The 27,590-nt window shown below is 32.6% G+C and overlaps 2 protein-coding genes and 1 long non-coding RNA gene across 3 annotated transcripts; 1 reads left to right on the top strand and 2 right to left on the bottom strand.

Moving 5' to 3' along the window:
• Window positions 1-383: 383 nt before the first annotated feature.
• LOC114715570 (inactive protein kinase SELMODRAFT_444075) lies at window positions 384-4,974 on the bottom strand. Its single transcript, XM_028900431.1, has 9 exons — window positions 4,528-4,974; window positions 4,161-4,318; window positions 3,976-4,070; window positions 2,776-3,812; window positions 2,202-2,362; window positions 1,884-1,960; window positions 1,652-1,799; window positions 1,403-1,552; window positions 384-890 (listed from the first exon to the last, which is right to left on the bottom strand). The coding sequence occupies exons 1-9, from the start codon at window positions 4,715-4,717 to the stop codon at window positions 657-659; spliced, it is 2,250 nt and encodes a 749-aa protein (XP_028756264.1). The 5' UTR covers window positions 4,718-4,974; the 3' UTR covers window positions 384-656.
• Window positions 4,975-5,227: 253 nt separating this feature from the next.
• LOC114715571 (uncharacterized) lies at window positions 5,228-6,059 on the bottom strand. The gene is made up of 3 exons (XR_003737560.1): window positions 5,999-6,059; window positions 5,681-5,881; window positions 5,228-5,475 (listed from the first exon to the last, which is right to left on the bottom strand). It is a non-coding gene; the product is annotated as an uncharacterized LOC114715571 (long non-coding RNA).
• Window positions 6,060-19,756: 13,697 nt separating this feature from the next.
• LOC114715581 (ABC transporter C family member 8-like) lies at window positions 19,757-26,289 on the top strand. Its single transcript, XM_028900443.1, is given in 12 exon segments — window positions 19,757-19,781; window positions 20,013-21,961; window positions 22,552-22,872; window positions 22,966-23,676; window positions 23,774-23,938; window positions 24,028-24,322; window positions 24,426-24,640; window positions 24,762-24,996; window positions 24,999-25,066; window positions 25,194-25,257; window positions 25,628-25,867; window positions 26,121-26,289. Coding segments are annotated over 12 exon segments (4,419 nt in total). The 3' UTR covers window positions 26,252-26,289.
• The last annotated feature ends 1,301 nt before the right edge of the window (window positions 26,290-27,590 follow it).

Raw genomic sequence — 27,590 nt, 5'->3', positions numbered from 1 at the left:
GTAAAAGTAAACAATTAACAATGAGAAGTACTGCAGGATGCCTTGTAGGGTCGGTTCCTGAGAACATGCTCCGGCTAAGGCACAGAACAACATATTTGACATGTCTCTTAGTCCCACTACCTCCGAAACCCTCTCAGGGTTGTCATCATCAGCCAACCAAGATTGTTTTGTTTTATTACATGTTTTCAAAAGTTGGACATCCAAAAGTGACATTTCCGGATTTTACCCTCTCCATTAAAGCTTATGGACAGCTGTGACTTTCACATTATCATTGTCTCTTTGTCTGCTAATTCAGATGACCTGTCCCAGCTCCGGCTTTGTTTCCTTCTCAGCACCTGCACACACATACACTGACTCCACACACACACACAGAGTGGAGCTCATTACAAGAAGCTATTTGGACACTTCAAGACCATAAGTAGCTTTCAAGAGTCAGATCTGAACCAAGGCCATTTAGGCGGCAAAGCTAAATTTCATGAAAGAATTAGGGGAAAAAAGGGGGGGGGGGCTTTATATATCTATCCTTTTCATTTCCTCTACTTTACAGATGCAAAAAAAAAAAAAAGATGACAATCCACAGAAACAGACAGATAACTACAAAGGAGGAGGGCCTATCGAGATAGAGAGACCACCCTCAATGTGAGTAGGGAACCGCTTTACATGTCTTCACGTGCAGTCCTCCTAACCTTGTCTCTTGTCCAATGGGAGGAGGTCCTGTATTTCTCAAGGGACAGCTTCCCACTGAACGATTCCAGCGACTCTTCTAACAATGGACCACTGAAATGGTGCTGCCCTGCCCAGATTCGACCGCTCCGACTTCCCACATCATACCCGGAATTTGAAATGTAATTTGTTTCCATGATCATGTCACCGTCCAATATTCGGAGAACCTAAAACAAAGAAGCAAGAGTATGGCAATGTGATTACGATAAGAAAATGAAGATGGTGCATGACATCAGAGTAGAACAACATATACCAAAAAAACAGAGACATTTAGGCATTAAAGATATCAATACATCATTATCACACAAGTGTTTCCCATCAAAGGGCATTTAACTTGAGAATAATTCCTTAATTGATCTAATAACACGCATTCCTGATTTTCCGTCAGACAGTGGCCTTGTCAGTTGCATCATATGGTGGGTCAATTTGGGGAATAGAAAGTGGTAAGATAATGATTATAGTAAGAGACAGCGGATTGCACAGACACGGAGTTGATATGGAAGCCTTTGATCTCTTGGGGGACATTTACTAACATTTTTGCACAGGTTATTTTCATCCTCGTCCTATTAACACTAAATAATTATCCCCCAACTGTTGGATTATGTTCTTCTAAACAATATATAAATGCAAGTTTTTGAATCCAAGTCCAACAATAGATCTATCCGAGGAATCTCTTTACCTGTGACATACGCGGTCGAGAATGAGGATCTCGGCGAATGCACAATGATGCAGCATGCAGCATGCAATTGACCTCATGTCTTGAATAGCGATTTTCCAGCCTTGGATCAATCAGTTCCTCTATGGCATATTCTTCCAACAGTGGGCGTGCCTGTTTAATATCCAATTGTTCAGAATTACTCAAGGCTTAGAAGAACAAAAATAATACAGTTAAGAGATTATAATATTATCTTAGTATCTTTTAACTTACCCACTCAGTAAGACACTGCTGTCCCTTGGGTCGAGTAAGATCCACAGCTTTTCGTCCAGTAACAAGTTCCACTAATACCACTCCAAAGGAATAAACATCAGCTTTTTCAGTAATTTGTCCACTTTGAGCATATTCTGGAGCCAAATACCTGCATAGCCAAAATAAAGCTTGACTGCTTAAATAGCACAGACCAGAACATCGAACTAATTAAGCATTAAAAAGCACCACTTACCCAAATGTTCCAATTACTCTAGTTTCAACACCAGTGTCTCCGTCAGGCTGCCACCTTGCTAGCCCAAAATCACCTACCTAACAGAACTCATCACAGAACAATCATGTTTGGATTCACCCATCAAGGCACACAATGTATAAGAAACATTGAAATCTCATGCTATTTGTTCTATATTGACTTAACGTATTAAAGATTCTAAAACTATCTGATAAATGACGATTTACAAGAAAAACAACTTTAGGCAGGGATGAAAATACTGGTTATGATGACTTTCTTTTGTAATTACAGGACTGAGCCGTAAATGGAGGTAATATGTACCAGTGGTTCAAAATCATGGGTGATAAGGATGTTGTTTGGCCGCATATCACGGTGGATAATGCAACCGACTCTACACTCTTCATGGAGATATCGCAACCCTCGGGCAGCTCCAACTGCAATTTTCTGTCTTGCTGACCATTCTAACGGCTTTTGCTGTCGCCCTGAAATAGCCAAAAAAGACAATTGATAACTTTTGTGTTCAACCTAATAAAATCATGATGTTTACATATCCAGCATGATTTTATCTTTTAAGAGCAAGTTAAATCCTACTCCATCCAAGGCCTAACAAGTCTTACGGATTGAATGATTTCGAACGCAAAAAAACATAATTCTTGAGTTACACGTGCACCTAAGATCCACCTGATACTCGTAGGAGTTTTCTCTTGACAGTTTGAAACACAAAATATAGAGCATGTGTAAACCCGTTTCCCATTAGCTAATAATCTGCATTGAAATTGGACAAACATACCCCCAAAAAAAAAAACTTTACATGGACTATTGTAACACAATAAGTCAAATGTCAAGAGTATAATTCAGTCAAGACAGCATTTAGTGCATAAGCATAAGAAATTACCATATAGATGAGAATCTAGTGATCCATTGCATATATACTCATAAACCAGCAGCCTTCTCTTATCCTCTATACAGAACCCTATTAGCATCACAACATTTCGATGCTGAGCACAGCTTAGGACTTCAACCTCTGAGCAAAACTCGTGATCACCCTGAGAACTGGCCAATTTATGCTGCTTGACGGCAATGACTTGTCCGTCTGGAAGAATCCCTCTATGTACAGATCCAAATCCCCCTTCTGCCAAGAAATTGGCTTGTGAAAATCCGCCAGTTGCAAGCTCCAACTCAGCATAGCTGAACCACTTTGGAGGCTTTCCGAAAACAGGTGCTTTGTGTTGACATATTGAACATAATGGAGGGGGTCCAGGAGGGGCATTTCTGGATAATGCTATTGTGTCTCTCACATTTCCACTGAAATCCAACTCAGTTGTCCATCTGGCTGAAGTATCAATTCCAGCTTCTCTGTCAAGCTTCGAGAATTTTTCTAGCAAAGCTCTGGTTGTAGACGTATGAGGCTTATTGTATGGTTTCTCTGGTCTTTCTCCTGTGCGCTGAGATGATTGTTGATGTCGAAGTAATTCTGTGATCCATGGCTGGAATCTCAGGCTTGCTGAGGATGTGGATAGATTTTCACTCTCTGTGTCTGAATTAATATCATCAAGTTCTTGATTTTCCTTGATTGTTTCCTCTTTCTTCAATTCACCATTTGTCTCTGGGATGAAATATGGTGACGTTCCTATATCAGAGCTTGAAACCGATGAAGTACCTGCTTCAGTTGCCGTGAATGGTGTCCCCAACTCTGGGCTGCTAGTTGGAGTGACAACTGGGCCTTTAATGGAATTCAAACGATCATTCTTCTTTTTGGTTTGCTTTCCATGCATCTCGTCTTTCCCAGAAGACACTTGGCCTGCTTCTTCAGGATCCTTTTTGCGCGAGCCAACCAAATTCAAGCGGAGTACTTTTGGTTGGGAATGCTTCATAACGACAATGTTGCATTGTAACTCTTCCATGCAACGTTTTTCTTCATTTTTGAGATGTCTGCAAGAGAAGCGATACCAAAATACCAACAATACAGATGCAATTATAATCAGTTGATCACAGATCAACAAAATAGTAAACCAGAAACTAAGATTTCGTCATTGAAGTTTCATAGTTAAAATGTCATGCCTTTCTGTGTTAAAAAGAAAAGATAGACTATTACTTGTCTAATACGACCCAACTGACATGGGCTTTCTTGGCCTCTGCAGCCACTGCTCCACAAGGAGATCCAGAGACAATTTTAATCTTGACATTTTTCTGTTGAAAACGATAGGAACAACGATGCATTATCAAGAATCAATGTGCAATTATGCATTAGCCTTTCTAATATTAAGGCTATATACTGACCTTATTTGGGTCATAGACGTCATGAAGCTGAAGGATCATCTGGGAGCAAGAATCGGTGATAATATCACACTTCTGCTCTGAGGTTGTTGCTGGAGCAGACTTCTTGTGGCCACTGGCACAGTCACCAGCAAATCTCGGAAAACCCCATAATCTTCTACCTGAATAGTTGCGGAGTAATTATCAGTTACATATTCTGTAGACCACTTTAAAAAGTAGATATATAAGACAGGTATATTTCAAGCATCATTCGCAGAGCGTTAAAATGCTTGCCTTGAAAGAACCAAAAAATAAAAGAGGAGGAGGAGGAGGAGGAGGAACAAATCATTTCTCAATATACACTGAATAAATCATAATGAAGAGAGACTACCTGAACTTTGTGAAGGAACAACTACCAGTAGTGTAATGCAATCCCCAGGTTGAACAACATGAGTCAAAGACCAAACCAGAGCAGTCTTGGGAATTTCCTTTGATGCCTTAACGGCAACAATAACCTTCTCAGCAACATCAGAGCCTTTTTCCTGCTTTCCTCGCTTCTCTTGTTCTCGACTCATCGGCATTGTTGATTCCAAAACAACCGCTCACCTCCAGGGGAGTAAATCTCAATCTCAAGACTCAGCAACCATCAAACCCGTATGTTCGTTCCTACATGCTCAAAAGTCAAACGATACGAATAAACTGAAGGACAAGTTCTTCTATATTACCACCAACTCGCTAACATTTCATTCAGGAATAACAGAGCAACCATCGATAACACCCTTTTAACTAATTTCAGACTTTTTGTTCCTCAATGGCAAGTACGCCCTCTGCCAATTTTCTTAGAAGCTTGCTTTTACTCTCACCAACAAGAGGGATCCCTCAGTACTTGTCCAAATAGTGCCGAATGATTCAAATCCTTGAAGAATAATATACTTTTTTGGCTCAGAAAGCAAGATGGTACAGTTCCCAGCTTATATTGCAATATATTTTTCAAACTCTCTGAAATTCAAGAAGATTCAAAGCACTGTTTAACGGTACAAAACCAACGGAGACCCCCCAGTCTATGTCACCAGCGATCCTTTTGTGCCTTCAAATTGTCAAGTCAAAATAATGCGAAAAGCAGGAGCTCCAAAAAGTTAAAGCAGGGAGTGATTTGGATCCAACTAGTTGGCTCTACATTCGATAACACTAGAGGAAATCTCCGCCGAAGATTCCGATACAGAAATAGCACCACATCTTCTATATTCGACAGAAATCAATCTAATCACCAGCGATATGACAACAGGAAGAGGTCGTTTAGCTTTCCGGGTCAATGAAGGTTAATCGTTAGGTTTAATCCCTGCACAGTCCAAGAACCTCTGATTAAAAAAAGCAAAATGACGCGTAGCGTCTGAAGAAAATGCACCACAAAAATGTGACACATATGTATAAACAAACATATAATTAAATTCACTTGCAGCCGCCATTTCGCTGCTATGGAAGATCAAGAACATCATTGGCGACTAGAAAACAAGAAAGAAAAGGGGCCGGAGTAAGATCCAAACCTTTCTTTTTCTTTCTTGTCTGCCATTCCTCATAGACAGTTGAATAGAAAGCAAAGAAACAGAGAATATAATAATGCACTACTTTTTTCCGCTCACCATAATTAATCTATCATCATCAGCACGTTAGCATTTTCCAGCGAAGAACCGCTTATGCCAACCAAAAACACCTCCAAAACTGAATAACAGAGAACCGAACTGGAACTGAATAATTGATATGTTTCAGAGTCAATCATTGAACAAAAAAAAGCAAGAAAACGAAAACGCTAACAAAGAAATTTCCGAAGTGGAAGAGATAAAGAGTGAAAAACATCTGGTCACCATTTTTATTGTGGTGTTCCATAAATTGGCAGGAAAATCAAGGTTGGACGCGGCAATGCTATCCGTACTTTGAAGTTCGCTGTACTGCGGGTTGCATCATCTGGGAACCACCATGGCACAGAATGAAAGAAATAATGGAGATGGGACTATGGAGCCAAAAACAAGGACAAGGACCACCAAATTGACGCAAATTTGGAGTAGTTTTTGAGTTTTCAACATTCCAAGTGAAGGACACGCTTCACTGAAAGGAGTAACAACAGTGAGAAAATGGCGAGGCACACAAGTTTTGTAAGTTCAGCGAATTATCCAAGTATATTTTAGTTTTTAACGGTTATTTTTAAAAATTTGTCAACTATTTTCTACCACAAAGAAAATTTGTGAACTGCTAGTTCTAATCGTTAATATAAGAACTCATTTGATTTTTATTTTAGTCTTAAATATAACTTTCGTATTTATTTTTTTTTAAATAGTCCTTGTAATAATAGTAGTTCTAGTCAATATAGTTGATTAGTAAAGATATTTTAAAAAAGACAACACATATTTATTACAAATAACTAATTTAATTATTTTTTTAATATATTCAAATTAGTCAACTAACTCTTATATTAAAAACAGGAAGTGGTATTGTTAATTTTGATAATTATTATGCATGCGAATGTCTTGTTAAGACTTTTGAATGATTTGATTGAATTGAATTTCATATTTTCTATATGTCCTTATTGTTTGGACTTTTATTAAGGAAAAAAATAGTAATTCATCATATTTGACTTGGGTTCTTTCTTAAAAATAGTCTCATATATTTTGATTAAATTATATTATTTGAATCATAATTAATTTGACCTCGACATTGATCCGATTTAAATCACTAACATTTGGACCAACGTCTCCACTAGTTCACCGCCTACCTTGAAGTTTATTGCAATCTACTGAATTATTAATAAAATAACTATTTCAAAAAAATAATTTAAACAACAATTCGTGTTTATGAAATTCAAGCAGTATTTATAATTTATTCACGTTAATAATTAATTAAATAAAAAAGTTGTCGTGTATGCAGAAGTAAAAGAGAGAATTATAATAAAATTTTAATAAAAGAACATGATTAGAATATTAAACCTCGATATATTTTTTTTAAAACCTTGTTATAATTCTTTTAAATAACACTATTGAAATGCATTTAGGTTTTTTGAGTAGAAACTGAAATCCCTTCTTAAATAGTCAACTTACAAATATAAGCTCTAGCTTCCTTCAACATCCGTCCTATAAATGTATTTAGGTTTAAAAACTGTTTGGATAAAAATTAAATCATGATTTTAAAAATATTTTTATAATCTGTAAAATAAACTTGTGAGGGTTGCCAAAACATTTTTTTAGTTGTTAAGTTTGTAAGTGGACGGAGAATTGTATTTCTTTTTTCCCTTGCCAGTTAAGTTTTTGAGATATCAAATTCAGATCATCCTTGGGAGGCGTACTTTAGATATATTTTTATTGAAGTTCAAACTTCGAGAAAAGATAATGTACGAAGCATGCGAAATTGTAAATTCCAGGACGTGGTAAATCTCGTTGACAGTACTAGTAATTAGTAAATTGTAAATGTGAAAATGATGGTAAGTTGTACCCCTCCATTCCTTCTTTTTTTTTTTTAATAAAAAACTTTAAACTGAATCAAATGGATAAAAAAATAGTTAAAAATGACAAAAAAATTTCATATATTTATTTTATATTTCATAAGTTATGATTAAAAAAATATTAATAAGTCATTTCGGGACTGAAAAGCAACACTTGTAGGAAACGCAAAAAGGCAAACACAAGGCAAGAGAAGATTTGGAGTACAATAGTCAGAGGCTTCTGGCAAGTCCATCTGGCAGTATTACTTACTCTCCTCTACGGTCCCACTGCCTCAATGCCCCCCTCTTTCCACCATAATGGGCTTGTTTGGAGCTCCGTTCAAAATGAGCTTTTAAACAAGTTCACATAAATCGAGACAAAACTCTCCTCACATACTTACCTCGTATTTCATAAATCACGTTTGAAAAGCTACTTATAAGTCAATCCAAACAAGCCCATTATCTCCATGTTGCGTTATGTTCCATGACTTCGGTAATCCCCATTTACTTTCGGATTAAGGTTATTTCGCAAACCAGCCGTGTGCGTTTGGAAGTTTATTTTTTGTAATGTCACTCTAGTTTTTAGAAAACTATTATTGATTATTAATTTTTCTAATGATAAGAGTGAAATTATTCATTTTTAAATACTTTTTTATGAGGGGGGTATAAAACATTACCAAGTATTAAAGTACAAAATTTGAAATTTAGACGGATTCTTTTTATTAGATCTATGATTCTAGGCAAAGATCTCGAGATTTTCAGAACGTTGCAAAGAATACACACTTTACGAGGATAATTTGCCTTGTTTGTGTTTTGTTAATGTTTTGTTATTAGTTAGTATCTTCCGTCTTTAATATAAAAAAAGTTTAATATTTAATTTGATTTTAAATATAAGACTTTAATTTATTTAGTCTATCATATTTATTTATTTTTTAAAAAAATAGTTTGAGTAGTAATTGCATATATTAATGGTTATATCAAATTGTAGTTTTAGTTAATATACATGATTAGTAAGGATATCATAGGAAAGACTACACCTATTTATTATAAATAACTAATTTAATTAATTTTTCTAAATTAATTAGGTAGCTATTATACTAAGGAGCGGACGTAGTATTTAGTTTATGTTAGGTGTATTCAAGTTTTGATCTTGTCTTTGTATTTAAAAAAAAAAACAAGGAAATAAATTAAGGGCTTGATGACCAAACTAATTGGGAAAAAAAGGATCTAAAATTATTCAATTAAAAACATATGCAAGCAGACGTGCATAATACGAAAGATAGTAAAATGGAAATTTTTGATTAGGTCATTTGTTTACCATAGAAATTTTTTTTACATTTTATCTTTTATATATATTCTACATCTTACTTCTTACCGTTGGTATTTTGTATTTTTTTTCCTTTCATAATTTTTTTCTAGCGAAGTCTAAATCGTTTTCCTAAGGCCTATATATTTCGAATTGCAATAACTTTTAATTTAAGAAAAGTCAAAAGGATGGTCTTAATTTGATATTTTTGAATAGGTTTGTAAGCTAATATTTAAAAAATGATTTCACAAAATGCTCGAAAAAATTACGAACAATAAAAGTTATGTAACTTTGACTTTTTCCCCTTTCACTTTCATTGTTTTTCCATTTTTTTTCTTTTAAAAGAGAATTTATACTCTTGATTTACTTTGAAGCCAAAGGGAGAATAATACCGTTACGTGTCTTTAGTAGATGTCTCTTTTTGTGCATTCAATTCAAATGCACGCATCATATTAATAAATAAATTATCTGGGAAATGGGAAAATGTTTAACTAATTAATTAGTTAAACCTCATCTTCTCATGTCTCTCTTTTTGTTGACGTAAATAGTTTAAATTTCGAAATAAACTACTGTTGGGACCCACATGCCTTGTATCGTTTGTTCTTTCTTTTTTCTAGAAATATAAAAGAACTTACTATTTTCAAATTAAAGTGTTTGTCATTCTAAATTCTAATATATGTTTCAAAAGAGTGTAATGTTCTTAAAGCATAACAAGCTGACATCAATGAATGGACACAAATAACATGATGATATGCGGTCATTTTAATTTACAAGAATAATATACGATTAAATTAAGGAATTCAGTGAAAAATATATCTTATCACACAATAATATTTATTTTTTTACTATTATTTCTTAACCAAGAAGGATTAATTACGATCAATAAAAATAAGACCACATAAATGTTTAGTCCTCTAAATTTAAATTAAGTTTTAATTTTTTCCCTTAAAGTTTATAAAATGTATTTTTAATCCTTAATCTTAATAACAATAGTCACATTTAACGGAAATGATAACTAAACCAGTTTACATGGTACTCAATTTCATCTTTTTATAAGATTTTTTAATTGAATTATACTGTTTGAGAAAATAGTTAAAAGTAATAAATATGTAAAAAATTATTTTTTTAAAGTATGTCTTATTTAATAAAGGAGTTAATAAAACAGAAAAATAGTAGTAATAAGATAAAAGATGAAAAAGAATGTAGTATGAGAAAAACGATAAAAAAAAAAAGACAAAAATTAATTAGAAATAAAATTAGTAAAAGTGTATCTAATATTCACATCTTATCAAGGTCTTTAAAAAGAATCAAATCAATTTAACTTTTTGAAACCTTATAAAAAGGACCGGTAAGAGTAATATTTTTGTTCCTTAATCACCTTGTAAATTTGTTGAGTCAACATCGTTTGTTAAATGAGATAAATGATAGTAAGATTAAGGACCAAAAGTACATTTTATAAATTCAATAGATAAAATGTAAATTTAGCCTAAAATGATTAACAATTAATTATTATATTTTGTTTTGTTTTGTTGACTTGACCACGTGACATGGGAGAATGCCTTGATGCGTAAATAGGAAAACAAGGAGGGGTGTTACTGTAAGCAGCGCTGATTTCCTAAGTAAGGAATCCAGAATTTCAGATATTTAAATACCCTGAATGGCCCCTCCCCCCGGCCCACATCAACCACCGCTATCATGGGCCCCACATGAAAACCGTCACTCCGTCGCACGGCCTTATCGCTACTCCGTCACCGTCATCCTCCCATTAGCCCCTTGAACCGTTTCCTGCATTGCCGTTTATTAGCGTACTTTGCCTTATCTCTCCCTCAACCAACACCCCCCATCCTCACGTCATCACTCATCCACCAACCGACGTCGTTTTCCATCCCGCCATTGTGGAACCTTGTGCGCACGCGAATCGCGTATGTAGCTTACGTGTTAAGCATTTATTACTTTTTCTAAATAAGCTCTAATTAAGTATTTTATATAAATTAGAAAGTTAGCTAAAATTAATTATTTATTGTAAAACATGAAAATTATTCTCAATAAGAATAATTAATTAAATAAATTTGGTTAATTAGTTGTTAGAATGCTTTTATAACTAATTAGAAGTACTCCTTATGTTCTAAATATAAGATCCTTATACTATGTGTATAAGGGTTTTATATTTAGGATCGGAGGAGTATTTACTAAAACAACATATAAAAAGTTGTCATAATAAAAGCATGGGGAATATATCGTAATTACCTGCGACAAAATCTGTTACAAGTCCTTGTTTATAACGTTTTTTATTTCTGTGCTAATTAACCCTTTAGAATAAGTTCCGTGCATTCTTAATTATTCAACAACACTTATAATATCTGATTATTTGGGCTTAAAAAAAGGTTCCGTGTAAGTTTATAATTATTGCCATTTAATACGTACGACAAGACAACCTTGTCTGTTTTGTCTCTGAATTTAAATATAGAATGAGGGGTTAATCAGCCATTAATTAACTATGTCTGGGGTGGAATTTAAAAGACTCATTTTTAAATTAAGATACTCTATCTTGTCATATTTATAAACTTCAAAATAGGGAAAATATGTGAACTATTACCTCCGATCCTAATTATAAGATATTATTTGTAGACTATAAAAGAGATCTTATAATTAAGACTAGAAGTAGTATTTTATAAGCTTTAATTTGAAATTTGTCTTAATATTTAATTTTTTTTCTGATTTTGTTCTTAATTATTTATTCTCTCTCCTTTATCATACTCTCTCTTATCATATTTTTCTACACATTTTCTTTTATTCTTTTTCATTTATTATAAGAACATAATTGAAAACAAAATTATATTTTAAATCTATTTATTGTTTTTAACTAATTTTAATTAATGATTTGTTATCCGAATTAGTTATTTAAAGCTTATCATAAGAATAAGTAGGAGTACTACAATAATCGGGCCAAAAAAAATTAATTAAAATATGTAATATGAAGCACTCTGCAAAGGGATGGCATGCCTCATCGTGCATGCATGTCCAAACTTCAGGTTTTTCAGAATTACTGGTCTATGTCTATCTGTAATTAATTATTTAATTATTTAATAAACAAACTCACTCAGAAAAGACAAACCTCCTCATTTAATTTTCAACGATATTATAAATAATATAATGTTCATAGGCAGGTGTGAATCTTCCTGGACACTGGGCCTCCTGAAAACTCGAGCCACGGAGTTATAAATTAATCCGGTGTGCCCACCCATGCATTTCATTTTTAAACCAATGATTATATGTCCAGTACTTCATATAAAATTTATTTAACTAATTTTTAAAGATTAAAACTTAATTGTAATACATGTTAGTTTTTAAAAATTTTCATGTGTATCATTATATTATATATTAAATTATTATTTTTTGGTTCATCAAAGTGAAGCATATTGAAAATATCTTATGAATTGGAGTATATATATTGAACGAAAATATCAAATAATGCAAATCATTTTGGCGAGAAAAAAAAATCATGCAAATCACAAAATTAATGGTGGGAAATCAAGAAAGGGAGTCCATTATATCAAAAGAAGAAATAAAACTTTTGAACAAAATGTTTCGTTAAGAGTGAAAATTAATACTATTTTCCTTCTTTCTATACTCTCTTTTATCCTTTTTTTTTTTTGTTTGATATAAGAAAAAGAGTATGTTGATAAAGGGACAATCACAATCTCACTAAATTTGCGCTTGTTTGTTCTTTTTGGAACCGAGCTGGCAGAAATTTCTAATTCGCCGAATTCTCTTGAGAAATCATAAATGTTATATATTATGGGATTGTTTGTTTATGTTTTTGGTTTTCTTTTTTCTAAAACAATTTTATAAAACTATTTCTTAAATAATCTTTGAAAATAAAAACTTAAAAAATGTTTGGATAATTATTTTAAAAATCACACTTGAAACAAAAAATATACAAAAAATCATACTCCTCCGGTCCTTAATATAGGACCCAATTGGTGAGTTGATTTTGGTCCTAAATATAAGACCCATTTCTCATATTTATCAATTTTCTCTAAATTACCCCTATGGATACTCCTTCAACCATAATCAAGTAGAAGAAGAAAATGAGGTATTAAAAAAGATGATTATAATATTTTAGGAAAAACATGTCACATTTCTTATAATTAACTAACTTATCTAACTTCTTTAATCTAATCAAATTAGTTAAATGGGTTTTATATTAAGGACCGGAGGAGTATTTGACAAGCAATGGTCTTTGCCCAAGGTGATATGTGGTGGGTGGCAGGTAAGAAGAGAAGAAAGTTTCTTTAATTTTTCAAAATAAAAATAAAAAATAAAAACAGAAATAAAAAATCTAAAAATTATTTTGGTTTTTTAGTTTTTAAAAATATATCACTGTCTTTTTTTTGTTTTTCAGAACAACTAACTAAAAACAAAGTACCAAATAAGCCTTTTTAATTTTTGTTTATAAAAATAAAAAATTGTTTTTAGAACAAGAAACTAAACAAGCTCAATATTTCTGAGTTTTTTTTGGATGAATTGCAATATTCATGGCAAGCCATTAGTAACTTTTTAGATTTTATAATCATATATAGTCATAGTATTACTGTATACTGATAAATTCAAATGTTTGATGTCCATGATCTACAAGTCATGTAGTTTTACCAGTAACTTGAAACTATAGGTAGTTAATTAAAAATGTGATGAAATGTTAATGATTTGATAAAAAAATTCAGAAGAACTTGATTAGAAGCAAGTGAAATTACAAGTACCTAGTAAAAAATTATATAAAGATCTGTGTTAAAAATCAGGGAAAATAAAACTGTATAAAGTTAAAAATTAGTTTTTCCTAATATAGAAGTGCAGAATGAGGAAACCATGAATGTGGACAAACAAGTGAGGATTTTGAGAGGAGAAGATCATTAATGGCACTGGGCCTCGCTTGTCCCTAGAGATCCCCCCAACGAGCCGCTGCCATGCTTTGCTGCATTGAGACATTTGACCATCATTTCTCTTTATTATTTATGTGCCAAGAATAAAAATGAAAACCCAAAAAAAAAAAAAAACAAGAAACTTGTTGGCTTATTTCAAGGAATCTAAGTAAAATTGCTCGCTGGAAGTTGGAATTATCCAACCCTGGCTAACCACAAATTTAGGATGAGTTTCTTAATTTTCAATTACTAAATCATATTTTTCACTGGCACTAAAATTAGACTGGATAAATAAGTTAAAATAAATAGAGAAAACATAGTTTTAACTTTGTAAAATTATGATCAATCTGGATCAAGATTCTTGTAGTATGATATCAAGGAACTAGTTATTGAAATTATAGTAAACTTTTGTCAAAATCATTACTACCTCCAGTTTTTAATATAAAACTTTGTTTGACTTTTATTTTGGTTATAAATATAAAACTCCAATCCATTTTGTTTCTCATATTTATGTATTTTTATTAAAGATAGCCTTTTTAACAATATTAGTTCTAACCAATATACTTGATTAGTAAGGATATTTTAAGAAAGACAACACATATTTATTACAAATAACTAACTTAACTTCTTTCGTTAATTTCCTCAAATTAGTGAACTAGCTCTTATAATTAGGACCGAAGGTAGTACTATTATCAAAGTCACTACAGCTTTCAAAAATTTGGCCAAAAGTTTTTCCCCTAAGAAAATGAAAAAAAAAAGAAGAACAATTTGCAAAATTTTCGGAACCTAAAGTTAGAAGGAAACAAAAAGAGGTGAGGAGGAGCCCTTACCTGACCATCTCAGTCTGACCTCCTTTAAACATGGAATGACCCAACTATTTTTCACTGCCATATTTTTTAAAAAAAAGGGTTGAAAAATATATATTTTTTAAATAAGAGTTAAGGCCAGAAGTGAGGTAAAGTGAAGTGCATGCATGTCAATAATCTCAATAATTGAAGCTCTCACGGGTAGGGGCCATCTGAGTCTCTTGACCCAAGGTTTTTGTTCCCGCTTCACACCCCCTGCCCCCCGCTTTTCATCTTGTTCAATACTACACTTTTGACATTTATCATTCCATGCTAAATAAACATTAAATTTCATGTTGGTTGTTATATGCTCCCGTGATTCTATTTATAAATCATTTCTAATACGTTAATAAGAGCAATTATGACAAAAAAAAAAAGAATAATTAAACGTATTATGAAATCTGTATTCCAAGAGACACTCTTGTACTTGATGACTTTCTCGGATGGTTAATGCTCACCTGCTCTATACGAGCAGGTGCAAAGGATACCAATCGTCATCTGTACCTTTAACTTCATTAAAATAAAATTGTCGCTGTTTGGAAGGAGGGAAAAAACAAATAAACATTGGTGGATTGTTTTATACTCCTTGTATATTATTTTATATGCCTAAACAATTTAAGTGGGATTCTATTTCACATGGTTAAATCGGAATGGACTCTCATTAATGTATTAAATCAGATGTGATATTTCACCAGAAAAATGCGTATTCTTAGCTTTTACTCTTTATATAGATGAAGTAAAATCTTAAACTTCATTAATTTTCATTTAAAATTTAACAACTTTTCAATTTTATCTCCATTTAATATATAATATATTTCATGTAAAAAATTAACATAATAATAAATAAAAAGTAAAAGTATAGATTTATATTAAAAAAATTTTAATACCTTCTAAATAAGACTAAAAAAAATATATAAATAGAACTAGGGAAATAATATTATCAAGAGAATATTGTAAAATATGTCCTATAATTATAAACGGGGAGACGAAGCAATGATTATCCATCAGCATATTTTTCAAAGAATAATATAATGATTACGTCCATGGAATTCACAAAAAGAGCTGCTTATGATTAACCACTGTTGATTTTTCCCCTCATTTTAAAATTTGTTTTTTGGATCAGATCTTTCTATTCATTGCACTATTATGTGCTGTATTTCAAACTCTAATTGGCTTTTGTGGCAACGAGACGGATTTCCATCTTAACTCAAAATAATAACCTCCTCAAAAAACAAAGTCTGCAATCATAGCCTCACCTGTCCAACTGTTTTTTTTTTAATTATTATTCCTTCTCATTTTTCATCTTTGTTGACTTTTCACGCCCCTAAAGGACATTTCAAGTTTATTTAATAATTAATAATAATAATAATAATCTCAATATTATTACCGTTATGGTTTAACAAAAAAACTATTATTTCTTTTTGATACTGGTCACAAAAAGTTATTACTTTTAATAAATTCATGACTTTATTTGTCCTGATAAACTCTGAGGGTAGCCAATTTAAATCACTATGCATAATTACTATTAATTCTTTATTATTAATATAAACACATCACAATTTGTTTTAATAACATTGAACAAAATATTGTGAAAAATGGAAGCTCCAAAAGGAGTCAAACTACCGGTCTGTAATTGCACTTCCTACGTGTTTGGTGTGGTTGTTCATTTCATAATTGGGCCTCAATAGGGCCCAAAAACTAATTTATTTCACAAGCCCACACATTTAGGCTTTAGCTCTCCAGGTGCCATATTAAGATCATCAAACTCCAAATTAAAACTTAATTCCCAAATGGTCATAATTATTTTAAGTGTCATTTGATAATTTGGATTTCCTCATCTCGATTTTACAATTTTAGCAGGGATTTATCTGCTTTCTTATTTATTACTCCTTCTGTTTTAATTTAAAACTCATTTTATAATATAATTTATACTATAAAATAAGTTTTACATTTAGAATCCGAAATTTTTTTTTTTGGTAAACGATTGGGAAAAGTCTTTCATTAAAATGGGTGACCATAAGAGGCTTCGATTTGTAGATTAAGGTGTTTGTAGTTTCCCATGTCTAGGAATGTATTTTAAGGGACAAGAATTCTCCTGTTTCTTGTTTGTCTAGGACTTTCTAATCATGTATCTTTTGTTTTACTAGGTATTTTCATTTTTTTTTCAAAAATGAAAAAATAAACATTTATTTGTCGCTTTCATTACGTTGTTTTCTATCATTATTATTCCACGAGTGATGTAAGATTCCTATGTCATCATCAAAAGTCAAAACTAGAAGATAATTCTCTTGTGTCCAAAAAAAAAGTAGATAATTTTTTTTGGTAGAGAGAGAACTTGAAGATAATATTATCACTAATATTATAAATATAGATTTTAATAACAACCTTTTTTTCCGCCTTTGTGATGAACGGGAATCTTTCTTCATCTTTGTTGCTGTGTTGTTTTGATTTTTGCGTACAGAATAAAATGATTTCTGGTATATATTGCTTATGAAAGAGAGTGGATAAAAGTAAAAAAAAGTTAATCTTTTAATCATTCAAAGTTTAATTTATTTATAACTTAATAACTTAGTTGTGAGTTGATGCAACTCAGTTCTCAATAAAAATAGTGTGTGGTTTTGTTTATATGAGGTATATTATATATTAAATAAGAATAAAGTTGGAAAGTCGTTAAATTTTAAATGAGAGTTAATGAAATTTAAAGTTTTTCTTGGTCTGTGTGAAATATACTTGAAGTGACTTATAAATAGGATTAGAGGAGTATATCCAAATTCTAATCAAAGCATTATCCAAATCTTATTAATTAAATAGATTCGAATCTCATAATGTCATATTTGACTTGTTTTTTAAATGAATTGAGTAGTACAAATTTTTAACAATATAGTTGATCACGATTATTGGTTTATTTATCTATTAATTACTGGTAGAGATCATGCTTATCAAATGAAGTATTATTTGTTATAAAAATGACTTTCTTTTAAGGGTAGGACTTGACGTAATAGCTGAGAGATTCAGTTCAGTCTTTATTTATAAGGGTCAACGTCATTAAGGACAAATTATTAAAATAATTTGAATGTTTGGTGATATAAATGAGGAGAGGAGAGAAATATTGATGACACATAAGATTAAATAAATCTGATGTGGCATACTTTTATTGGACAATACACAGATGACGTGGTGTATCCGGAGCATGTAAGAATTTATCCACAAGTTGGCGAGTTGGTCTAATTATTTTTCTTCCCATAAATTACCTGTGGATCTGTCATAAATGCTTCCCGATTTCTAAGGTTTAATATATTACAATAATTTTCAACCATCATTTATTACATTTATCAAGATTATTCAATATGATGACTTATACAGTTATACTACACTAGTATACTACTCTACAAAAGTTAATGAATCATAAACATCAAAGCATGGTAGCTAAATCAAGTTTAGTTAATTTTGCAACATATTTCTTCAGAATAATAAGCATTATTATCATTAATGTAAGAATATTTTGAAGTAGTCAACCCACTATAATTGTGTCATGGTTGTGTTGTGATGAAGAAAACAAAGGGAATATAAATAAAATTGTGATTAATATTATTGAATTTGAAGCAGGTTAATTAGGTTACACGTTGAGATTTTTTAATAAATAAAGAGGATTGTTTGTTAACACGTCAAGACGAGTACATCGTAGGTTAAGATATAATAATTAATTAATTAATAATACATTAATTAATTAATTAACAATACCATGGATGGATGTATAATTTTATTTTGAGTCATCAACTAGAGAAATATTACTTCACACTATTAAAAATTATAACTGTGGCTTCCAACTCAGCTGAGCTCATGTGTACTAGATTAAAAAAACAAAAAAGGCATATGGATTTGGCACAAATATATACATACAACTCTGATCCTTAATGTAAGAACTAGTTAAAAATTCAATTTAATTTTAAATATAATACTCAAATTCATTTTGTAGCTCATATTTATTCATTTTGTCTCTAAATAATTCCTATAGTGATTACGCACATTAAAGAGTTTTCATTAACGGTAATTTCAATGCACATGATTAATAAGTATAATTTAAGAAAGAAAAAAATCCACTTATTATAAATAATTAATTTAACTAACTTTCTTATACAAATAATCAAATAATCTTATGTCATCCCGCAACGCACATGCTGATAACAACCCTGCCAAAAACTACTCAATTAAACATTAAATACTGTAGAATTCATTGTTTGATTTACTGTAGAAATTCACTACGCTGAAATCATCAAAGTAAAAGATTAGAGATATATTGCTTGATTGATTGATGATAATATATCGCTTCAAATATGATTTCATGAACTTGACAATTAAGAAACACCATATCCCCACTAAACCTATGAAGTGAAAAAAAAAGAAAGAAGAAATAATGAAGCTTAAATACAATGTGTAGCTCCATAGATAAAAAATTAACGGCCTTGAATAAGTTGTCACCTTTAAACATTTATTATTCGCTTTCATTACGATGGTTTCTGTCATTTTATTATTATTCCATGAGTAGGATTTCTATGTCATCATCAGAAATAGATAAGCTTTTACGTCCTTTGAGTGACCTTAAACGGTGTTTAAATTTTCAGCAATGGATGATACTATATTATTATATATATATATATATATATATATGATATATATACTTGCTTGTATTTTTCCCTAGGTCTGACTTGGAGATACCACTAGACAAAACTATAATCATAAGCTTAGAACAAGGGACAAGATTGCTTGCACCAGATTTCTAAAAAGGAATTTTGTCGTTATTTGACAAGCGCTTCTACGTAATAAAAATACAAGATGGATTATTTAATGCCTAGAAAAATTCCTCGAAGCATTTACTATTGTTATCTGTCCTTTCACATGGGAATATAAAAACAAAATCGTCAGGGTATTGCAGCACCTATTGAAAACATCTTGTTTATAAGCTTTGTGATCTGATTAAAAGATATCATTTTTAAGCCACTACCTTAGGGGCAAGTCCTCCTGTTAACCCTCGTTGAAACTCCAGAGATATGCAAAAAGATCAGACCATTGAAGCTCCAAAAATGGCCAACGTAGCGAGTTCAAAAGGTTAGCTGGTTGTTAACTTATTGCCTTTATATAGCTTTAGCAGATTCTAATTGCTTCTATAAAGGTTTGATGGGTTGTCACTTCTTTTCTCACAATGATATTCTTGAAGAGTGTCATGTTTGTAATGTGTTTGATGTGTGTCATAAAAGGAAAGATTGCTCTCCTTTAAATTAAGACTATGCCTTCTCACGTTGAAAATGTGACAACACATACTTTTGATTGAATGTACAGGGGATTTCTCATGGATTTGTCTCAAAGATTTCACTTCCTTCTGCACTCAGAGGAGCATCATTGACGCTATGAATATACTATTTGTCTGTGCTTTTTACATATCTTTTCTTAGCAGTTTGATCAGAAAAAAGTACGCAAATGACTTCCACAGAAAGGGATGGGTTTCTTTAGCTGCCTCAGTCTATTGTGCCCTTATAAGCATTGCATATTTTAGTAACGGAGTGTGGAATCTTATAGCCAAACCTGAAGATCTTAGGAAGTTGGGGTGGTTGGTTTATTTTTTCCGTGGACTAGTGTGGATTTCTTTAACAATCTCCTTGCTTGTTCAGAGATCAAAATGTATTAAAATTCTAAACTCTGTTTGGTGGGCTTCTTCATGCATACTTGTTTCAGCTCTCAATATTGAGATTCTGTACAAAGAGCATAAAATTCAAACATTTGATATGGTTAAATGGCCAGCACAGTTTCTACTCATTTTCTGTGCATTCAGAAGCCTTTATTTTATTCCTCAGAGAATCCAAAATCCCACTGTTTCAGAGCCTCTTTTAGGTCAAAATCAAAAGGCTGAAAACAAAAAAATAAAAATTTCTCATGCCACTTTTCTCAGAAAATTGACTTTCTCTTGGATTAATCCCTTACTGAGTTTGGGCTACTCCAAGCCACTAGCTCTTGAAGATATCCCATCTCTTGTTTCTGAAGACGAAGCTGCTTTAGCCTATAAAATTTTTTCTCATGCATGGAATTCCTCTTTAAGAGATAGAAGCAAAAATAGTAATACCAAGAACTTGATTATTTGGTGTATATCAAGAGTTTACCTGAAAGAGAACTTTCTTATAGCAATCTGGGCATTGCCCAGGACAATTGCTGTAGTAGTTTCTCCTTTATTACTTTATGCTTTTGTGAACTATTCAAATAGTAAAGAGGAAGATCTAAAAGAGGGTCTTGCCATACTGGGTTGCCTGTTTATCTGTAAGGTCATTGAATCTTTGCCTCAAAGACACTGGCATTTTCACTCAAGAAGGTTGGGAATGAGAATGAGATCAGCTCTAATGGTGGCAGTCTATGACAAGCAGTTGAAGCTTTCAAGTGCAGCCAGAAGAAGACACTCAACAGGGGAAATAGTAAATTACATAGCAGTTGATGCTTATAGAATGGGAGAATTTCCATGGTGGTTTCATAGCACATGGACTTATTCATTACAACTTTTTCTAGGCATTGGGATCCTATTTGGTATTGTCGGCATTGGTGCTCTTCCAGGTCTAGCCCCTCTTGTCATATGTAGCCTTCTTGATATACCCTTTGCAAATATTCTTCGAAAATGTCAGTCAGCATTTATGGTTGCCCAAGATGAACGTCTAAGGTCAACTTCAGAGATGCTAAATAATATGAAAATCATAAAGTTGCAATCTTGGGAGGAAAAGTTCAGGACTTTGGTTGAAACCCTTCGTGCGAAAGAATTCAAATTTCTGTCTAAGGCACAATTTTTGAAAGCTTACGGGGCGGCGACCTATTGGATTTCTCCTACCATTGTTTCATCTGTGATCTTCCTAGGATGTTCTGTTTTCCAGAGTGCCCCCTTGAATGCAGGAACCATTTTCACGGTTCTTGCAACTTTGAGGAGCATGGGTGAACCTATTAGAATGATCCCAGAGGCTATTTCTGTGCTGATCCAAGTTAAGGTCTCTTTTGATCGTCTCAACACGTTTTTGCTTGATGAAGAACTAGAAGATGGAGATATTGGAAGGAATTCAACGCAAAGCCCAGTTAATGGTGTGGAAATTCAAGGTGGAAACTTCAGTTGGGATCTGGAGTCAATGTCTCCAACTTTGACAAATTTGAATGTAGAAATCAAACGGGGGGAGAAAATTGCAGTGTGTGGACCAGTTGGAGCTGGAAAATCATCCCTCATACATGCAGTGCTTGGCGAGATACCCAAAATTTCAGGAACTGTGAGTTTATAATACGAAATGTTCAGTTTAATTTGTTATGACACTTTTCCTAGATGAGATCCATATTGGAGTATGTTATTCAAATTTGGAACATATACGCTCTCTAATTTTGGGATGTACAGGGTATCGCTAAGTTGATATTCATAGCATCAGAACATTTTATTTTGTCATTTAATAATGCATTTTAAAGTGATGTCTATGAGGATATTGACTATTGAGCTACCCAATCTCATGAGCTTACTTATGAGGTTTAGCTCTTTCAAAGTTCATATCAATTGCATTAAACTTTTCATGAGCTTGCTTTTGGGGCGTAGTTCACCCAAACTTTAGATAAAAGTCATGCCATTTTAATTTCAAATACTTGAAACAGTTCACTTTATCTTTTCTTGATGATTATTTGAGCTACCTAATCTCATGAGCTTGCTTTTGATGTGTAACTCTTTTAAAGTTCAAATCAATTGTATCAAACTCCTCATAAACTAGGGGGGGGGGGGGGGGTAGCTCTCCTTAACTTTAAATGAAATTGACGCCATTTTAGTTTGAAATACTCAAAACAGTTTACTTTATGTCATCTTGGTGATTAACAATAGGTTAAAGTGGGTGGAAACCTAGCCTATGTTTCTCAAACATCTTGGATTCAAAGCGGAACAATACGCGATAACATACTCTTCAGCAAGCCAATGGAAAAAACCAGATATGAGAATGCCATCAAAGTTTGCGCCTTGGATAAAGATATCAACGCTTTTAGCCACGGTGACCTTACAGAAATTGGTCAGCGAGGGATCAACTTGAGTGGAGGACAAAAGCAAAGGATTCAACTGGCTCGAGCAGTATACAATGATGCTGATATTTACCTCTTAGATGATCCTTTCAGTGCAGTAGATGCGCATACTGCTGCTATTCTGTTCAATGTAATGAGAAAGTCTTTTGTACTCTAAGTATTAGTGTTAAACTATCGGCCTTTTTTCACTGAGCTAATCTTAATTCCTACCATGTAATAACAGGATTGTGTCATGACTGCTCTAAGGGAGAAAACTGTCATTCTAGTGACTCATCAGGTGGAGTTTCTTGCACAAGTTGATAAAATCTTGGTAATGGAGGGGGGAATAGTTACACAATCAGGATGTTATGAAGACCTTATGATAGAAGGGACAACTTTTAAACAGCTTGTAAATGCCTATAGAGAAGGAATAGCAGGGTCTGATAAAAACACTGAAATTCCAAAAGAATCTGAAGGAGCAGTTGGTGTTAATCAGCCACTGGAACCTCATGACTTTCATGTCACTATGGATCATATTTGCGAGGAGAACATTTCTACAGAAGTTCAAATTGGGGTACAACTTACACAAGAAGAAGAAAAAGAGATTGGTGATGTTGGCTTGAAGCCATTCTGGGATTATCTTTGTCTCTCTAAAGGATTAATGCTTATGGGTTTGAGCATTTTAGCACAGTTGACTTTTATTGCTCTGCAGTCAACATCAATCTTTTGGCTTGCTCTAGCCATTGAATTCCCAAATGTAACAAATGTCATCTTGATTGGAGTTTACACAATAGTTTCACTTCTAGGTGTTGTCTTTGCGTGCTCAAGGTCTATCATCAGTGCTTATCTTGGATTAAAAGCTTCTACATCTTTCTTCTCTAGTTTCACTAATGCTATCTTCAAAGCTCCTATGCTCTTCTTTGACTCAACCCCAGTAGGGAGGATTACGACCCGTGTGAGATTTCTTCATTTCCAACTGTATTGAATACCTAATTTACTTTGTTTGCCCCCATTTGGGAATTATCATTAATTTTTGCTAATTGATCTTGCAGGTTTCATCAGATTTGAGTATTTTAGACTTCGATATACCTCATGCCTTGGACCTTGTGACCGCTGGTGGAACTGAACTCCTGGCAACAATCGGGATAATGGCTTCAGTCACGTGGCAAGTACTTATTGTTGCAGTTCCTGCCTTAATAGCTTCTAAATACTTGCAGGTTTATCCATTTCCTCATTTTCTTTTTGTTGATTTCCTATTCTGACTCTGTCAAAATAAAGGTGATGACTTCAATTCTTTGGCTTAAAGGGCTATTATCAAGCCTCTTCAAGGGAACTAATGAGGATAAATGGAACCACAAAAGCTCCAATTATGAATTTCTCAGCTGAGACATCACTCGGAGTTGTGACTATGAGAGCTTTCAACATGATAGACAGATTTTACCAAAATTACCTCAAACTTGTGGACACAGATGCAAAGCTATTCTTTCATTCTGCTGGGTCCTTGGAGTGGTTACTTTTGAGGATTGAAGCACTTCAAAATTTTACACTCTTCACAGCAGCTTTACTGCTTGTTCTTCTTCCAAAGGGATATTTGTCTCCCGGTAGCATTCCTAATATAAGAAATTAGTTTACAGTTTATTCTAAGGCCTACTTTTAAACTGTTACTAACATGCTAAAAATTCTTGGCATATATTTTGCTTGCAGGCCTTGCAGGACTCTCTCTATCATATGCCTTGACATTGACAGGAACCCAAATTTTTATGACTCGTTGGCTTTGCAACTTATCTAATCATATTGTTTCCGTTGAAAGAATTAATCAGTTCATTCACATACCAGAAGAGCCTCCTGCAATTGTGGAGTCCAGAAAGCCTCCACTGTCGTGGCCTTCCAAGGGTAGGATTGAGCTTCAAAATCTTGAGGTAACAAAACAAATTATACATCATTTTAAAGACCTGTCCCCCCCCCCCCCAAAATAATTTAAGTGTATGAGGTGGAATCTGATCAATGTTTTTTTTTTTTAAATAAATATTTTGAATTCAGATAAGGTATCGTCCAAATGCTCCATTAGTTCTTAAGGGAATTACCTGTACGTTTAAAGAAGCGAATAGAGTGGGAATTGTAGGGAGGACTGGAAGTGGAAAAAGTACACTTGTAAGTGCTTTGTTTCGCTTGGTTGATCCTGCAAGAGGTGATATTCTTATCGATGGGATCAGCATATTCCCAATGGGGTTGAAGGATTTGAGGATGAAGCTGAGCATTATTCCTCAAGAACCCACTCTTTTAGGGGTAGCATTAGAACCAACTTGGATCCTCTTGGCCTCTACTCTGACAATGAAATCTGGGAGGTGAATGATTTAATGAATTACCTCTATAGTTTAAAAAATGACTACATATCTGCACACACACACATATATTGTTCTACATCAGCTTCATAGCAAGTGCAGGTTTGATGTCCACTGTATTTGTTTATAGGCTTTAGAGAAATGCCAGCTCAAGTCAACAATCAGCAGGCTTCCAAATCTATTGGACTCTTCTGGTGAGTTTAATCCCGGAACTTGATGCTTTCAATCTCAGACACACACATAAGCAACTCTGAGCTGATTGCTATGTACCATGCTTTGTAAGAATAACGTAGCTTGAAACGCGATGTGCTATGTGAAAACTATTGATTGGTTTTATTAATATTTTTAACTCATCTCACACAAGGTTTTTTTTTTTTTTTCACCTTAAAAACAGACCTGCCCTTTATGCAGAAGTAGTTTGAACTTATGATCTTTTACCTCAGGAGCTTTAGTCCAAAAGTGATATGCAAGAAGTCAAAGTTATATATATATAGTCCTTGTCAAGACTCAAATTATGATATGAGACCCAATAACTAAACTAGTGTGATGTGAAAATTTTAACAGTAAATGATGATGGTGAAAACTGGAGTGTGGGACAACGTCAGCTCTTATGCCTAGGAAGAGTTCTTCTGAAGCGAAATAAGATTCTTGTTCTTGATGAAGCCACTGCTTCCATTGATTCTACCACAGACGTCATCCTTCAACGAGTTATCAAACAAGAATTTGCAGGGTGCACAGTTATAACCATAGCTCATCGAGTTCCAACCGTAATAGATAGCGATATGGTTATGGTCCTCTCTTATGGTATGTTGAATCTTTTCTTCTCTCCCAAAAAAACCTCGAGGATATTTGTTATAATAAAACTTAAATTTAATACGTTTCTTTAACTATTTGTTATTAGGATCTCCAATAAAAAAATAAAAATAAAATTTTGGATATTTATATAGGTGATTCAAAGTATGCTTAAAAAATTCTTATTCTGTCATTCCTTATTTTCATCAGAAATTTAATTTCTCTATTTTTTGCCAAACTTTCGTTGTTATTTGTGTGAATATAGGGAAAGTGGTGGAATATGATGAGCCTTCAAAGCTTATAGAGACAAACTCTTCTTTCTCCAAACTTGTTGCTGAGTATTGGTACAGCCGCAATAAGAACTCCCCCAAATTTGTAATTGATATTAATATATAGGGTGAGTGTGATGTGTTAATCTCACTCTTTATTTGTTATTTTTCTTCTATTCATATCTTTAATTAATTGAGGAGATCTAAATTTATGCACACAAAGCAAGTTAAATTAACATTAATCATTTGTATGTATAATTAAGAAATACTTCTCATATCTTAATATAGACTTAATTATTGAGTTAATTTTGATCCTAAATATAAAACCTATTTATCGTATTTATTAATTTTTTCTAAATTACCTTTATAGACATTCTTTCAACTATAATCAAGTAGAAGAGGGAGACGGGATATTAATGAAGATGATTATGGTGTTTTAGAAAAAAAATATGTTATATTTCTTATAATTAACTAACTTATCTAATTTCCTTAATCTAATCAAATTAGTTAAATAGATTTTATATTAAGGACTAGGGGAGTACTTCATTTTCCTTTTCCTCCCACGCATTGTTTTTTATGTTGTCACTGTATATTATCTTGTTCTTCTTCTTTTTTTCCTTTTGTTTTAAATTAGACCTCATCTTGTTTTGAAACATATTCCCTATATTTCTTTATTTCATTACTTATTTATACAAAATGGATTTCTTTTTAGACAATTGCATGTTTAATTGAGGTGACTTAACGTAAAATTATTATAAAATAAATAGGGTCAGAGTAAAAACAATTTCTCCATGAAAATTATTATTTGTTATTATTTTTTACTATAACTTGTGATTCTTATTATAACAATTCTCTATACTGTATTCACCATGAAAAGACGTGTTTATGACATTCATGCAGTTGTCGTGGGTGTGCTGTACATTCCGAGTTTCTTCACTGATGTGTCTCTTATTTTACACCAGATTTTAGATCGGTTATGTTTAATTTTAATAATATAAATTTAAATTATATTTGAAGATATATTGGCCATTTTTTGGCTGAGATCTTGTATATAAATTACAAATGACAATAAAAAAATTAGTTAAAAATAAATTTATAGAATGCATATTTTTTAAACTATACTTCTATGTATGATGTGTGAGCAATGGCAAGAATAATGGACCATGGATGGAAAAAAATGAGAGATATTAATGAGTGAAAAAAAGATAAAAAGGACATGTAATTACTTAAAAAATGAATTAAATTTTTTAAATAAATATAAAGTATAATTTATAAAAGGAAAAATACAAACAAAGACTTTCGAATGTATAAAATTACGACTTGGGTTCTTGAATTTACATAATTTTTGTTGAAGGCCCGGTTCTAAATAGAAATTATAAAATCTTAGTTAAAAGATTAAAAAAGCCCTTCTGCTTTTTCCCAATCCTTTGCTCACATGTCCCAACTTCATCTTTCTTTACTCTTGG

Source organism: Neltuma alba, unplaced genomic scaffold (genome assembly GCF_004799145.2).
Source record: "Neltuma alba isolate B1F8T4 unplaced genomic scaffold, ASM479914v2 tig00011600_pilon, whole genome shotgun sequence".
Lineage (NCBI taxonomy): Eukaryota > Viridiplantae > Streptophyta > Magnoliopsida > Fabales > Fabaceae > Neltuma > Neltuma alba.
Note: the sequence above shows the minus strand (reverse complement) of the source record. Positions and strands in the feature narration are given on the sequence as shown.

Excerpts from the sequence above, each read along its gene's own strand:
- LOC114715570 (XM_028900431.1), bottom strand. The coding sequence starts at position 4,717 with ATGCCGATGAGTCGAGAACAAGAGAAGCGAGGAAAGCAGGAAAAAGGC. Across the intron at positions 3,813-3,975 it reads AGTTGGGTCGTATTAGACAA|ACATCTCAAAAATGAAGAAA; the intron begins GTAATAGTCTAT and ends CTTCTCTTGCAG. Across the intron at positions 1,553-1,651 it reads AGCAGTGTCTTACTGAGTGG|GCACGCCCACTGTTGGAAGA; the intron begins GTAAGTTAAAAG and ends GATATTAAACAG.